This window comes from Halyomorpha halys, unplaced genomic scaffold, assembly GCF_000696795.3.
Source record: "Halyomorpha halys isolate HHAL.00 unplaced genomic scaffold, Hhal_1.1 Scaffold726.1, whole genome shotgun sequence".
Taxonomy (NCBI): domain Eukaryota; kingdom Metazoa; phylum Arthropoda; class Insecta; order Hemiptera; family Pentatomidae; genus Halyomorpha; species Halyomorpha halys.
Window position 1 is genome coordinate 238,422 of NW_027116696.1, and position 13,425 is coordinate 251,846.

Consider the following 13,425-nt stretch of genomic DNA (forward strand, 5'->3'; position numbering starts at 1 on the left):
ATAAGTACTCTTATAGTACTTTTTCCCCCCTCACTTTTAGGGTGATTACCAACAGGTAATTAACCTATTCTAAACAAGAATGGGGGAGGGGAGGGTAAGTTTTCATTCCATGGTACCACTGTGAAATAAATGTCAAACCCCTCCCCCCAGGCTGGACCCAGATGAGCACTGCGGCAGTTTCAAGATTGGCATGGTAGATGCCTTCATCCCAAACAGCCTCACCGAAATTCCTTTTATCTTTATGTACAACAACAACCTTTTCTTCATCTCTCTATATACAAAAAGGTGTTAAACTTACACTCCCATTCTCTGAGTCCTTCAATTCTTAAGATTCTGTTCCATTTCGGAACTCATTTCTTCCCTTAACTACTCATACTACATTGTTGTTTATTTAACTACCTTACTTTTCATGTTAAATTCTTTAATCTGGAAATCTAAAAAGTATGTAGATAATTTCTCTTTATCTTTATTATTTATTTAGTATACCTTCAAAGTTTATTTATTATTTTAATAAATTATTACTTTAATAATTGAAAGGTTCCCTCTAATAAGATTTTAACTACAAAATTGCAATAGAGGTAGCAATACTAATTTAATGCTACCTTAAACCTTAACTAAGTCTATTATGCTTCTAAACTGAAACTATGTTGCTATTGTCAAAGTTAAAACATTCTCTCAAGCTCTCAAATCATTTTATTTTTAACATGATTTGCATTTTTGTCTTCAATTTATTTTCATCTATTGTTTTTGTATTACTCCCATCTTCCTTTTCTTATCTTGTATGTCATAGCCTTAGCATTGGCTGTTATAAAAAGTTGAACAAGCTGTTATGTTTTATATTGGCTGAATCAAAATAATAATTTTTAAGTTTCTCTAATTTTCTATGTACATAGCATTATCCTTCAAAACTTGAATGAGTCAACATATGACGTTTCATTTTGTTTTAATCTTTAGGCTTGTAATATATGATTAACTATAATGTATGACTAATATCACATCTTGATAAAAATGCAAAAGTAAAAAGTACTGTTGCATTTAAAATAATCAGCATAATATGAAAATAATGAAAAACAAAAAAAATGTTTTTCAAATCACAAGGCATAATTGTACTTTTAATTTTCAAATTGGTACAAACTTATTTTCATAGGCATTTTTCAATAAATTATGTTAGTTGTTATGATTACCTGCAAAACAGTCTTTGTTTGTATATTATTACGTTTGAAGTCTTGAACTATGTTCCAATCATATCAATTTACTGAGCTGAACTATGCAATATTTTTTACTTGATTAAATTTTTAATATAGAATTTTCAAAATTGCTTAAGTAGCCAAATTTCACTAAGTATTGGTTACAAAAATGTTTATCGATTTACAACCACTTGTTCTAGAGGAATTTTTTATAGCTAACTTGTGTGTTCTTTTATTTTATATGCAACATAATAACCTAAAATTTGTTTTATAGTTTTACAAATTTTGAATTTGGAAAATCTCAAAAACTTCCCATCTCCATTTAAAAAAAAATTCATTCCGGTTTTTATTTAATTTTGAATCATGCCTAATTTCAAGAAGACGGAATGATTTTGTTTGTACATCATTACAATCATTTGTAAATAAAATCTAGATGTTAACTTGGTGCTATAATTCATCATATATCAAGAAAATGTAACCTCATTTACAGTTAGATTTCTTAATTTAAACTATTATTGAAATTTTTAATCTATTTATTTTTTTTTGTTTTGTTTTTTGCAATTGGTTTCAACTACTTAAAATTCTACAAAAATATGGGACCATTGAGAAGTTTGATCTTCTTTTTCACAAGAGTGGTCCACTTGCTGGGCAACCTAGAGGATATGGTTTTGTCACATTTAAGAGCAAAGAAGATGCAGAATCAATGATGAAGGAACTGGATGGAAAGAAAATTGGTTCAAAACATATCTCTGTTAAATGGGCACATAGCCTTGAGAAAGTGAGTTCATTATTCTTTTTGTAGTTAGGTTAGTTTTTCATATTTTTGGTTGATCTATCGTTAAACCATTAAAAGATTATTTGATAAAAGTGAGCAAAATTAAATAATTATTTTATATAAATGGTTTTAAAACAAATAATACAAAATATGATTTGTCCTTAATTACTTTAATATTTTATAAATTTGATTTAATGAAAATGTTCAATAATATTTGTTAAGAAATTTACAAAATTGTTGTCCTTTTAAATTCTTTAGCATTTTCTTGGATATTTGTCTCTTAAAGAATTAAAGATTAGTGGATGATTAAAAATTATTTGTTTATCGTATACATTTGAAGTATATATTCAGCAAGTCACAAGGGTATTGATGAAATAACTTTTTTCTTGACTGGTAATGATACATATTTTTGTGGATTCTGGGGATCCGTCAATAAAACAACCTACATGATAGTCCCATCAAATTTTACCCCACCATCAGAAACCTGGGAATAACCTTTGATTCCCATTCAACTTTAAAACGTTTAAATTACCTCCACCACCTGTTTCCATTTGAAACCCTTAGGCTCCTAGTCACTTCGCTAATATTTCCTCATTTTGACTATTGCTGTACAATATATGGGGGAGTCTCAGGGGATCTCTGAGCTCCTTAAATTCAAATACTCTATTCGTTCCCACAATACCCGTTCCCGGTCTTCAGATTTATACACAAGGGCCCACCGAACCACTGCTTTCGATAGATCATTCATTATCCGAGCCTCATCCTTATGGAACTCCATCCCTTCCAACATCCGTAGCTCCAATACCCTCCCTACCTTTAAATCCCGCCTGTTCAATCATTTCTTATCCATTCAGACCCCATAAAATTGTAAATTAATATAATTGTAAATATGTATGTTAACTATTATGTCATTCTTAATTATTTTTACATCGTTTTCTTTTCTCTTTTTTATTTATTCATTTTTTTTTTTATTGTTCAACTGATAAAAGTGAGAAAGTAACCTATAATTATTTTTTATAATGACTATTTATATTTCTTTGTATTTTTTGTTTAAGTATCTCCGAGGTTCCTCAGCCCTCATCTATTGATTTCTCTGTATTATTTTAACGGGACGCGTTCCAGAATAAATAAAGTATTATTATTATTATATTGAGGCGACATTTGCAACTTTATTGTTTACACCTGATCACAATTAAAATAGTTCACTGATTAATTATATAGTCTTTATTTGATATTTAGTGCATTTTGTAATTACTGTGTTTGTAAAAAAACTTAAAACTATGTGTAAATAAATGACAAAATTTCAAAATGGAAATTGATAAAATTGACAAATTTGAGGATATAATTTTACATTCGTATGGGATGAGCCCTGAAACGTACAAGTTTAAAATATGGAATAGTAAAATATTTTAAAAAATTAGAAATTGTATCAGCCACAGGCCCCAAAAACAAATCCACCATGGGCTCCCAAAACAAATCCACTACAGACCCCCAAAACAAATTTCCCTAGGAACTTAAGATCAGGGAGTTTCGCTTTGTCATCTCCCACATGACATACAACCGCAGTGACAAAGTACAGTTGTCACATGAGAGGTAACATATGACTGATAGGGGTTAAAAAACACTTGCACGAGTATTTGGCTAGAAAACATTTTCTCAGGATGAAACAAGTCTGCAAAGAGACCCAATTTTGAGGCAAAATTTTGTTGAGGTTGAATGGTCTCTGAAGGAGTCAGGATGTAACATATTATTGAGACTTACTAAGATAGTTTCAATCAAAATGTTTTAACATTTATGTTTCTTATGCACTTTTTAGTACTTGATCACATGTTTATTCTCAAAGAAGGCATTATAAATCAAGATTATTTGGCTTAACAAAAAAAAAAAACATTCTGATAATTATTTATGAGGAGAAGATGGTCGGGGGTCTGGTCCATAAAAATACACAGGTAAACAAAATTTATTTATTTGTGCCGTTTTGTCCTGCATTTCAGGGCTGAAAAAATCAAAAAACGAGATAACAACCATAACTCAGAGAAACATAAAAACAAAAACAAAATAATAATAATAAACAAACTTGGAAGTATATTTAAAAATAAATTAAGTAGTTGACTGATAATTATATGAGATGAAATATAATATTACAGAGGTAAGAATTATACAAAATAAGTGATAAAAAAAAAAAAAAGTTAAAAACCAAAAGTGTTCAATTAAATAAAGAAACAAACATAATGAAAGGTGCAGGAGAAAATATAATTAATAAGTAATGGAATTAACATAATAAGATATGTAAGTAGTATCTAAAATAATGAATAAAAATATTTAAATCAATATAATGCAATGTATGAAAAGAAACAATATATATGATACAGTGGGCAAAAAGGATAACAAGATACATGTTACAATGGATAAATGATGCACAGTAATATAGATGAGTAAAATAAATATAGAATATCTGGAAAAATGAATAAGAACAATGGGAAGAGATATGGAAAAACGATAGAAAGAAATATTAAAAACGACAGGGAGACTTAGTTGCTTAAGCAGAAATTATCTCTGTAGTGAGTGGGTTCTAACTTGACCTTGGTAGAGAGTGGGCAAAAAATATGTTGAACCGAGCGGGAACTGGTACCAGCAAGTATGACTAACTATGAAAGACCATTTAGATGAAATAAATAAGAGTAGAAGAAATGAAATTAAAAGTTTAAAGAGTAAAATTACAAAATAACTAGTGTGAAATAAATAACTATGAGAACAGAAGGTCAGAAAATTGTAGAAATATACAGTCCAACCTAGTAAATGAGTGACGATGGAGATGAAAAAATGGAAATGACTTGTAGACAATGAATGTAGAGAATAATAAAAAACAAAATGATATAAAATCAATTGGTTGAATTTGTAAATTGTTATTGGTTGTCATATTGTAATGTTGCCGATTAGGAACATTAGCCTGCCTGTTCTGCTTATACATAATAAGACAAGTACAGAGAAAACATAAATCTCACTTTTATCTGTGTAAAGATGCACTGTCAACCATCACTACAATGCGGGCCAAGAAAAAATGAAACTATCTGCATTATAGGAGTATCCACACTATAGTAGGGGCAGAAATTTAATAATCCTTTGGTTGAAAATATATTAAGTGACAAATTTATTCAACAATCCATATAAACCTCACTTGCATTACGCCAGACATTACATCAATAAGTCATGAAGTTCTGAATTACCGACAAAACCAAAATTACTTGCAGATACTTATATTGGTTCATATATTATCAAATATGAATGGCTGCCATTCATAAACTGTCGAAGAAACAAAAACACCATGGATTAATGGTGATTCGAAATGATTTTCCTGCCATTTTTAAAAATTACCATCTTGATCATCAAACGCCATTTAATCTTTTTATTATTTTATATTAATTAATGTTATCTATAAAAAAGCTCTAAGTTAAATCTTTTAGCTGACACAAAAAATTGTGAGATTTTATTACCACAATGTTATTGAAACAGAAAAGAAGTAGGATTATTCTCTTTTACCCAAGCAGTCCGTGCTTATTCTAAAGTAATTGATATCCTGAGTATTGATGAATTAAAAGGGAAGGAGTTCTAGTAATAAAATGTAAATATTGAGTTATTTTCATGTAATGTAGTTTTATAATGATGTAATATTAGTTGACCATAAATTTTACAAGAGGAGAATAAGGTTGGGGTGTTCTAAGTGAAGAACACAAATGAGTTAAAACTTATTTGTTCAGTGTCATCATTTCAGGCCTTGATCTGAGCGGTACCGGTCTTAAACATTGGACTTGTGCCTAAGTCTTGCTCCTGTTGCCCTGAAATTCTGGCACTAGTGAAATAATTTTTGTTCTACAGTGACCATACTTCCTCATAAATTATTTTTACATTAAAAATAATGAACTACTATAAAATGCCTATTTCCTGAACTAAGATTGTTTATAATATTCAGATGAAAAAAATTATATGCTTATTATTATATTAACTTTGATCCCTTAGCTTCTGACCCCCTTTTGTATTTGAACATAGATTTAAGTATCATGTTAAGGATTTTCTATTTATTCTTATTGATTTTGTTTTTTTTAATTTTTGCAACTTACCTGTAAATTGTGTATTATTATTTAATTTCCTTTACTTTCTAGAGTGATGATACAAAAAAGAAGATTGATACTACTGTAATTTCAGTTTTAAGTGTTAAAAAGGAGAAAAAAATCAGGTATAATTTATTAAGTTTAGTAATAATACATTTATTAAGAAACATTCTCATGGAGTGTGACACACTTAACTTTCAATGAAAAGCTTAGTATCAATTGAAAATAGGCACAAAAGTTGCTGTTAAGGTATATCATCCTTCAAACGTTCTGAATATTTGGGGCGGGGAAGTTCATGAGCAATGAAACTTAGCAGCACTCTTGTTCTTTATAGGTTCGTAAAGCAGTTTACTTCCATAGTAGAAGGGGGTCATTTACACTTCCTGGCGACTTAACAGTTTTCAATAAAATTTGGTACTAAAGTTTCTTATAGTTATATTGTTAAATCAACCATATTCCTTGGGGAAGTGGGAGATTATCAGAACTTTCAAATAAGATAATTACTTAATTTTTTTTTGTATATAGTAATCTAGCCATATTGTTTCCACGGAAGTCAGTCTGGTTGGTTTTTGAAACTTTGAAATGAATTCAATGTCAGTTAATTAATTAAGTTTGAGTAACTGTTGAATGTAGGTTTTATTGTTAATAATGTTAGACATTATTTAATGTATAAAATTGTGTTTTGGTAAGAAATTTTTTTAGAAATAGTTGCTGATGCATTGAGCTTATATATTTTTATTAATTGACATGAGCAATGGATCTGTAGGTGCAATAGTTTTTTAATGAATTGTGACAAATCAATTATGAGGTTTTCTCTTTGATAATGGCCTAGGGACCGAAAAGAATAATTAAAATAAACATTGTTGAGAGTAAAGTGGATCAATTGAAGTTTGGTTATAATTAAAATTAACCACTCTCAAAGAAACAATTAATAAATGTATTGCATTAGAAACATAATGATTTATTTAATTTAATCATTTAGCCATTATAAAAACAGTAGGAAAAATTTGAGGAGTATTAGTCTTCTAAATTAAGATGTTTTATTGAGCAATTTTCAAAATAGCAATCAGTAACTAAATCAATTTATTACAGCATTTATTTAAAGTTAGTTAGTTTATTTCTTATGTTTGTATAAAAAATAGTAATGTAAGCCAATTATATTACCTTATTTATCTGATATTTCTGGCTTGTTTAATACTAATGTAAATTTAAATGTTTAAAATATATTATTATACAATATTTGTAATCTTTTTTTCCTTTTAGCCCTCAGGTGCAAATCAAAGCTGTAGAGATGAAGCTAAAAATGATGGAACACAGTGGAACTGAGGAATTTAATATTAATATTCCAACTACTAGTTCAACTTCCCTTCGTCAATCGAATTGCAAAAGATCACAGTCAACTGAGCTCAAGTCGAGACAAATAAGGCATAAACCCTATTTGATGAGGGAATAGTTAGTTATATTTATTTATTTGTATATAAATTGATTTAATTTTATTCCTTTAGTTATGACATCCATATTTATTTTGAACTGTATAACCTTGGGTATTGAAATACAAATATTTTGGAGATTTACTGTTTATTCAACCTGTAATATTAGAGAGGATAAATTAAAAAAACAATCTGACCAGGGTCCATTCATACTGTTGTGGTACAGTATTTCTAACTCATAATTGTGAATTTTAATATAATCTCTCAACAAAAATGGGCTTTGTCAAGTATATTTAAATTAAGGTCAGATTAGTAAATTGGATTTATAACAAGTACTAAGCTAATTACTAACAGAACAATACGCTATCCAGGTCAGGATCTTGTTTATTTTATAGTAGTCTTTATCTTCCCAATTCAGTCGTCACTAACACTTCTTGGATAGTACATTAAATATGGATTAAAATGATGTGTTATTTTGTTTCAATCAATTTTAAAAAGAAATAAATATTAAAATTTGTAATTATTATTCTTTTTCATTTTTCGCTAGCCCTTTATGTGAAACAAATAATATGGGAAAGCATTGAGATCTTGAAAAATTTTGAATCTGTTTTCAACGGAAATACACTAGAGATATTTCTATATTCAGAAATTGTAGAAATATTAAAAATGCAAATTGTTTCCAAAAACAATCATTATAAAAAAAACCCGGATAGGTCCTGGGACCAAAACTCACAACCTTTGGGTTGGTAGACAGACGCTTTATATAGTTAGGAGGATGTAATTATTATGATTATTACAATTTATGGGTAATTTCTTTTTAAAATAAATTATTTTATGTATTAATTATGCATTTTATAAGTAAATAACATGTTGAATCAATTGAATCCACTGAACGTGTTGTCAAAAGGTATATGGCAACTGAGTCTGTCTGCATAGGGGGTTGGAACCCTTCCTTCTGACTACACCACTCCTCCCTAAAAGGTCATCAACTTATCTTATCTCCTGTGTTTGCCTTTACCATCTCTCAATTACACAACTGAAATACAGAGTCCCCTTCTCCCTCAACATTTATCTTAAATTCCTTTACTGAACCTCAACATGTAGGAAAACATTGACCAACCTGCGATTGATTTTATGGTCACCTACCAAATTTAACAAATTAATATTATTTTCTGAATTATAATATAAATATATAAATAGTTGCAATTATGTTAGTAAGTATCTACTTATACTAGTTCAATTTAATGTTACCCAAGATAAAATAAACTTGCAGCAGCCTTAAGACTGGCCTACAGAAGTGAGACTTGTGGAAATGAAATAATGTATTAAAGCTTTATTAATAGTGATCAAGTGTTCCCTCTTATAGCCTAACGCAAAAGATATTAGTTCCAGAATAATAATTAGAAAACAACAACCATTTCCTTAGTCAATTTTAGCTGGAAAACTTTATATCGTAGTAGGTGATTACATGATACATTCAATTTGACTGGCACTACTAGGATTGTTAAGCTCTCACTCTTCTATTGTAATATAAAAATTTTAGTGCTTAGCATTGCATTGCTTCCCACCTCACCACTTTCAATTTGTCTCGCATCAAAAATCAATTTACTCCCATATAATGTTTTTTTTTTTTGAGTTGTGGGACATCAGTAAAGAAGTTTGACTTCAAAAGATGTGATGTTCATTATTCATTGATAGTCAATGGAATAGGTACCTACATGCTTTTATTACTATAAAAGTTGAAGTACTCTTTACTACCATGTTCCTTAGTATGTAATGCAACTAATATAATTCATGAATTGAATGCAGTTTTGTTCAGTAATTCCTGAAATACGTACCTACTCCTCAGTTATTAAATAGGTAGGTAGTTAAAGACAACTGTAGTAAAAATAAGTATAGAAAAAAGTATATATAAAAATAGAAGTGCAGGGCATCCAAAATAAAACCAAGTAGATAAATCCTCTCAAATGATGCCAATTTATTGATAAAATCAATATGATTTGATGAAACAGATCCCATCACTGAGTAAGTGGACATAATGAATGAGTTAAAAAACCTTGTTTGTGAATGGAGTAACTCTTTGGGATTTGAATCTGGCAGGTGTAAGACAAACTTGTCTTACACACCTCTAGTGAACTAAAACTGCATATAACATTGAAACGTTCATCTGCACAATTAAGCTGACGCTTATTAAAGAATGTGGAGTTGATAAATGTTTAGGTATAGATAGAAATTCATATACAAATGAATATCTTCATTTGTTAACCGATCAAGGCAGAAGGCATAGGATCTGGCCCTAGAAAGGAAAGAGATAATGTCATTCAAAGCGTTATCATTTCATTAGTCATTTGCCTTAAAATCAGTGGCATCTTCAATTAAATTTTTATTTATTATAAAGAACTTCTTGACACGTCAATGTCATTTCCTACATTTAAGTGAGCCATTCATGATATAAACAGTATGACCATGGTTAGAATAAATCAAAATTAAATGAATAACATTAATGTAATTATATTTTGAGTTTCTACTAGTGAATGGGAATGTGAAGTTTAAAACAATCAAATAAATACATATCAATTGACTAACATGAATGTACAATTAAGTGATATTTAATATCAACCTGGGTTGATTCTCATTGAAACTGTCAGAGAGACCTTAGATGCAAAATTGACAAAAAAGCCACAAGCTGGTTTCCATTCAGGCTGACAGACATAGGATCACATCTTTATCCTCAGGAATATTGCTGAAAAAGCTTGGGACAGAGAAAATGCAGTGTTCAATTGAGTCCCAAGAAAAGAAATCTGAAAAACAGTAGCCATGGGTGTGCCAGGAAATTTGATAGTGGCCATTAAGTCAGCCTACCAAAGAGCCAGTCAAAAATTCGATATTTTGCAGTCGCAATACTTATATGTTCCATACATCAGTAAATGAAAGTATAAATTTCTTATAAATCTCAGAATTTTTACAGTTTTGACACCAGGTTTTAGTTTTTTTTATAGTAATAGGAAAAGTCATATCATTTCAATTCACTCTTTGTCAATGAACTAATGTTTAAATGTAAATATTCAACTTATAGAGAATATTTTCATATTAATTAGATATTGTAGCGACACGCTCCCTGCTTGTCTAGACTGTAACTATTACAGCGACTGAAACCATTATCGTTTCCCACCAAAACGAAGAGCTTCAGTTCGTTTCACCTTGGAACACCACCTATGTTTTCTCTAGCTGTTTGTTGTGTTCATTTATTGAGTAAAATGTAAATAATTTTATATATATACATGTAAATAGTATAATAAAAGTAAATATGTTGATGTAAAAAATAAAGTTTACCAAAAAGAATATACTGAATCACAAAAAAGTAAGTTCTTACAGGTAATGCCTATCAACGGCACCTGTTTATCTCATCCTATCTAATCAACTTACTTTACCTAAAATGAACATGCATTGATGAGACCTACTGGTTAATAATATCTAATATTACTTATTGGAGTTAGATATAGAGAAGAAGAAGATTGAAAATTTAATTTATTACTGATTTGATTGATCAAAATTTGAGTTTCGGGATGCAGATTTGGTTTTTTAAACAAGACATTTATGAAAAATCATCATTGTTAATAGGATAATCTGATAAGTCCTCTCAAGTAGTCCATACATGATAAAAGATTAACTACATCCATAAAACATTCTGCATTTTAATGAATGAAAAAATATTAGCCAAGGTATGGACAATTATCTTTTTTAATTGATAATTCTATTACAGAATGAAGATGGGAATAATGACTTTAAAAAAAATCTTTATTAAGAGGAAATAGATAGACATGTAAAGTTGTAAGCCCTTTGGCTGATAATAAATTACTAAATTATCTAGTTATCCTTGGCATAAATGTATTTTCCCATCATATGCTTAGGAAGAGGGACAACAGATGGACAAGGAACTTGACCTGGAACTTCACAGAGGCAGTGCCTCCTGCAGCCATACCCAAAGTTGGCAGGATTATCGATCTTCTGTTGAATCCTCATCTCCATTTGTAGCACCTTCCTTAAATAGGTACAGGAAAATCATTAATAATAACTATACTGACAAATAATAAACATTACACAAAGCAATGGTAAAAGTTAGGAGAATATACATCTTAAAAATGATTAAGAACTAAAAATTTCCTTCTTCTTAAAACCTGGCTATGAACTTAAAAATGACTATTGAGTACATCAAAAAGATTTTTATTTTTACTGCATAATCTGGTAAATATGGTTTTGTCAGCAGTTGTGATGACCAATCTCGTTTTTTTTTTTTTGGGAGAGGGGAGATAGTTCTTATTGAACTAGTTAAAATGAAATATAAAATATTTTTGTAATTCAGGTGACCAATAAATTACAGCACTTAAATTAAAAACTATATTTAACACCCATATTGCCTAATAGGCAGGGTAGGGTGATAAATAAATAAAATTAAAAAAAACTATATTTAAATTGATAAAGCATTAGGAAAAATTTAATTACTTATAACAATTGAATGGGGAATAAAATTCATTTTATAATCAATACCAAATTTTTATAAGATGGATTATACATGGGAGATAAAATCCTTTCTGAGAAGGGCTGAGAGCTTTCAATTTTGATACAAGGCTTTCACCAAGGTACTGGGTAAGTGGTCCCTCCCATTATCATGTTAAAGTAATCTTGCTAAATCTGTTTATCGTTGTAGTTCACTTAATTTTTTTAATTTATCTGAAACTGAAAAGAACTTGCAACTCTGAGAAACTTTCAGATTTCAATTTTTTTAAATTTTAGATCAAGGCCCAGTCCCAGCTGCTACTGCCTAAAGACCTACTGCCACATGACAAATATCTGTTAGTACAACAATAATTGTATGAACAGTAATATTAATACTAAATACACAGTGAGGACACTGATAGTGAACATACCTTGCTAAAAGTTCAACTTAGTGAATAAATGATTAAGACTGATAATTGAATACATCAACAAAAGTCAACATTGATAAAATACAAACAGAAAGCACACAAGTTTATAAGTGATACAAAAGGTCAGTGGTATGAGATTATAAGATGGGACAGTTCCCTATCATGGTATCTAAGGTGATAGCCGTTGTACATGCACAAACTGTTGATAGAGGGATAGACAATCAAATAAATCCTAATACTACGAGAGCGCTGCTACAGTTAATGTTATATTTCAATTTAAAAAATGGTAGAGGAAGCGACATCTGTCACTATCCTCATCAAAGTGGAACCTGGGTAAAAGGCCAGCACTAGTGGTAAGGTCTAGAGAAAGGAAAATACTTTCTTATTTGATAGTTCTTGAAATAAGAAAAAATGAAAGTTAACCAGTTCCAATTTTTTTGAAGAATACTTTAACGACTTTTTAAAAAAATACTGTATTAAAAAGTATATCTAATAACTTATACTCTGGAGATAATGAAAGTGGCTTTAATTCAAATTATAGCCACATGTATAGACATATCTGTAGCAACAATTACCTAGAACCCAAAATTTATAGTCTCTATATGAAAGCTACAGATAGTAAGTCAATTGAGAGTTTCGAATAATGATTGCCTAAAATTTTACCATGGGAGCATCACTCATGTTTTAACAGCTGACAATGTTTGTAAGTGGTGTGGCTGATTTATCTCCAATGGTTGGAGTACTTAATGCTGGATTTTTTTGTTTCTGGAGACCCAAAGAGACATATCCATATCTACCAGGATCAATATATGTATACTGATGCTGCAATGGATAATTTATCGTTGGAGAGTGTTTTTGAGTCCACTAGTACAAATACTAAATTTTAAAATGAAAGGAATATGGTCCGGGTGCGGTCAAAAAAACTCAAATAGTAGAATTATACTAGGGCTTCGTCAGGGCTAAAAAAGATACAAACACATAGTTACAAAAGGAAAAAAA

General features: G+C 29.7%; 2 protein-coding genes across 2 annotated transcripts in view; one reads left to right on the plus strand and one right to left on the minus strand.

Annotated features, from left to right (window-relative positions):
* The first annotated feature begins 1,722 nt into the window (after positions 1-1,722).
* Positions 1,723-7,641, plus strand: LOC106685729 (uncharacterized). Its single transcript, XM_014428563.3, has 3 exons — positions 1,723-1,965; positions 6,123-6,196; positions 7,335-7,641. Exons 1-3 carry the CDS (start codon positions 1,891-1,893, stop codon positions 7,522-7,524), a joined length of 339 nt encoding a protein of 112 aa, XP_014284049.2. The 5' UTR covers positions 1,723-1,890; the 3' UTR covers positions 7,525-7,641.
* A 3,640-nt stretch (positions 7,642-11,281) lies between these two features.
* mRpS25 (mitochondrial ribosomal protein S25) overlaps positions 11,282-13,425 on the minus strand; it is a 7,982-nt gene continuing 5,838 nt past the window's right edge. Inside the window, exon 4 of the mRNA XM_014428558.3 lies at positions 11,282-11,543. Within this exon, the coding sequence (XP_014284044.1) occupies positions 11,369-11,543 (175 nt within the window). The 3' untranslated portion in view covers positions 11,282-11,368. The remainder of the gene's footprint in view (positions 11,544-13,425) is intronic.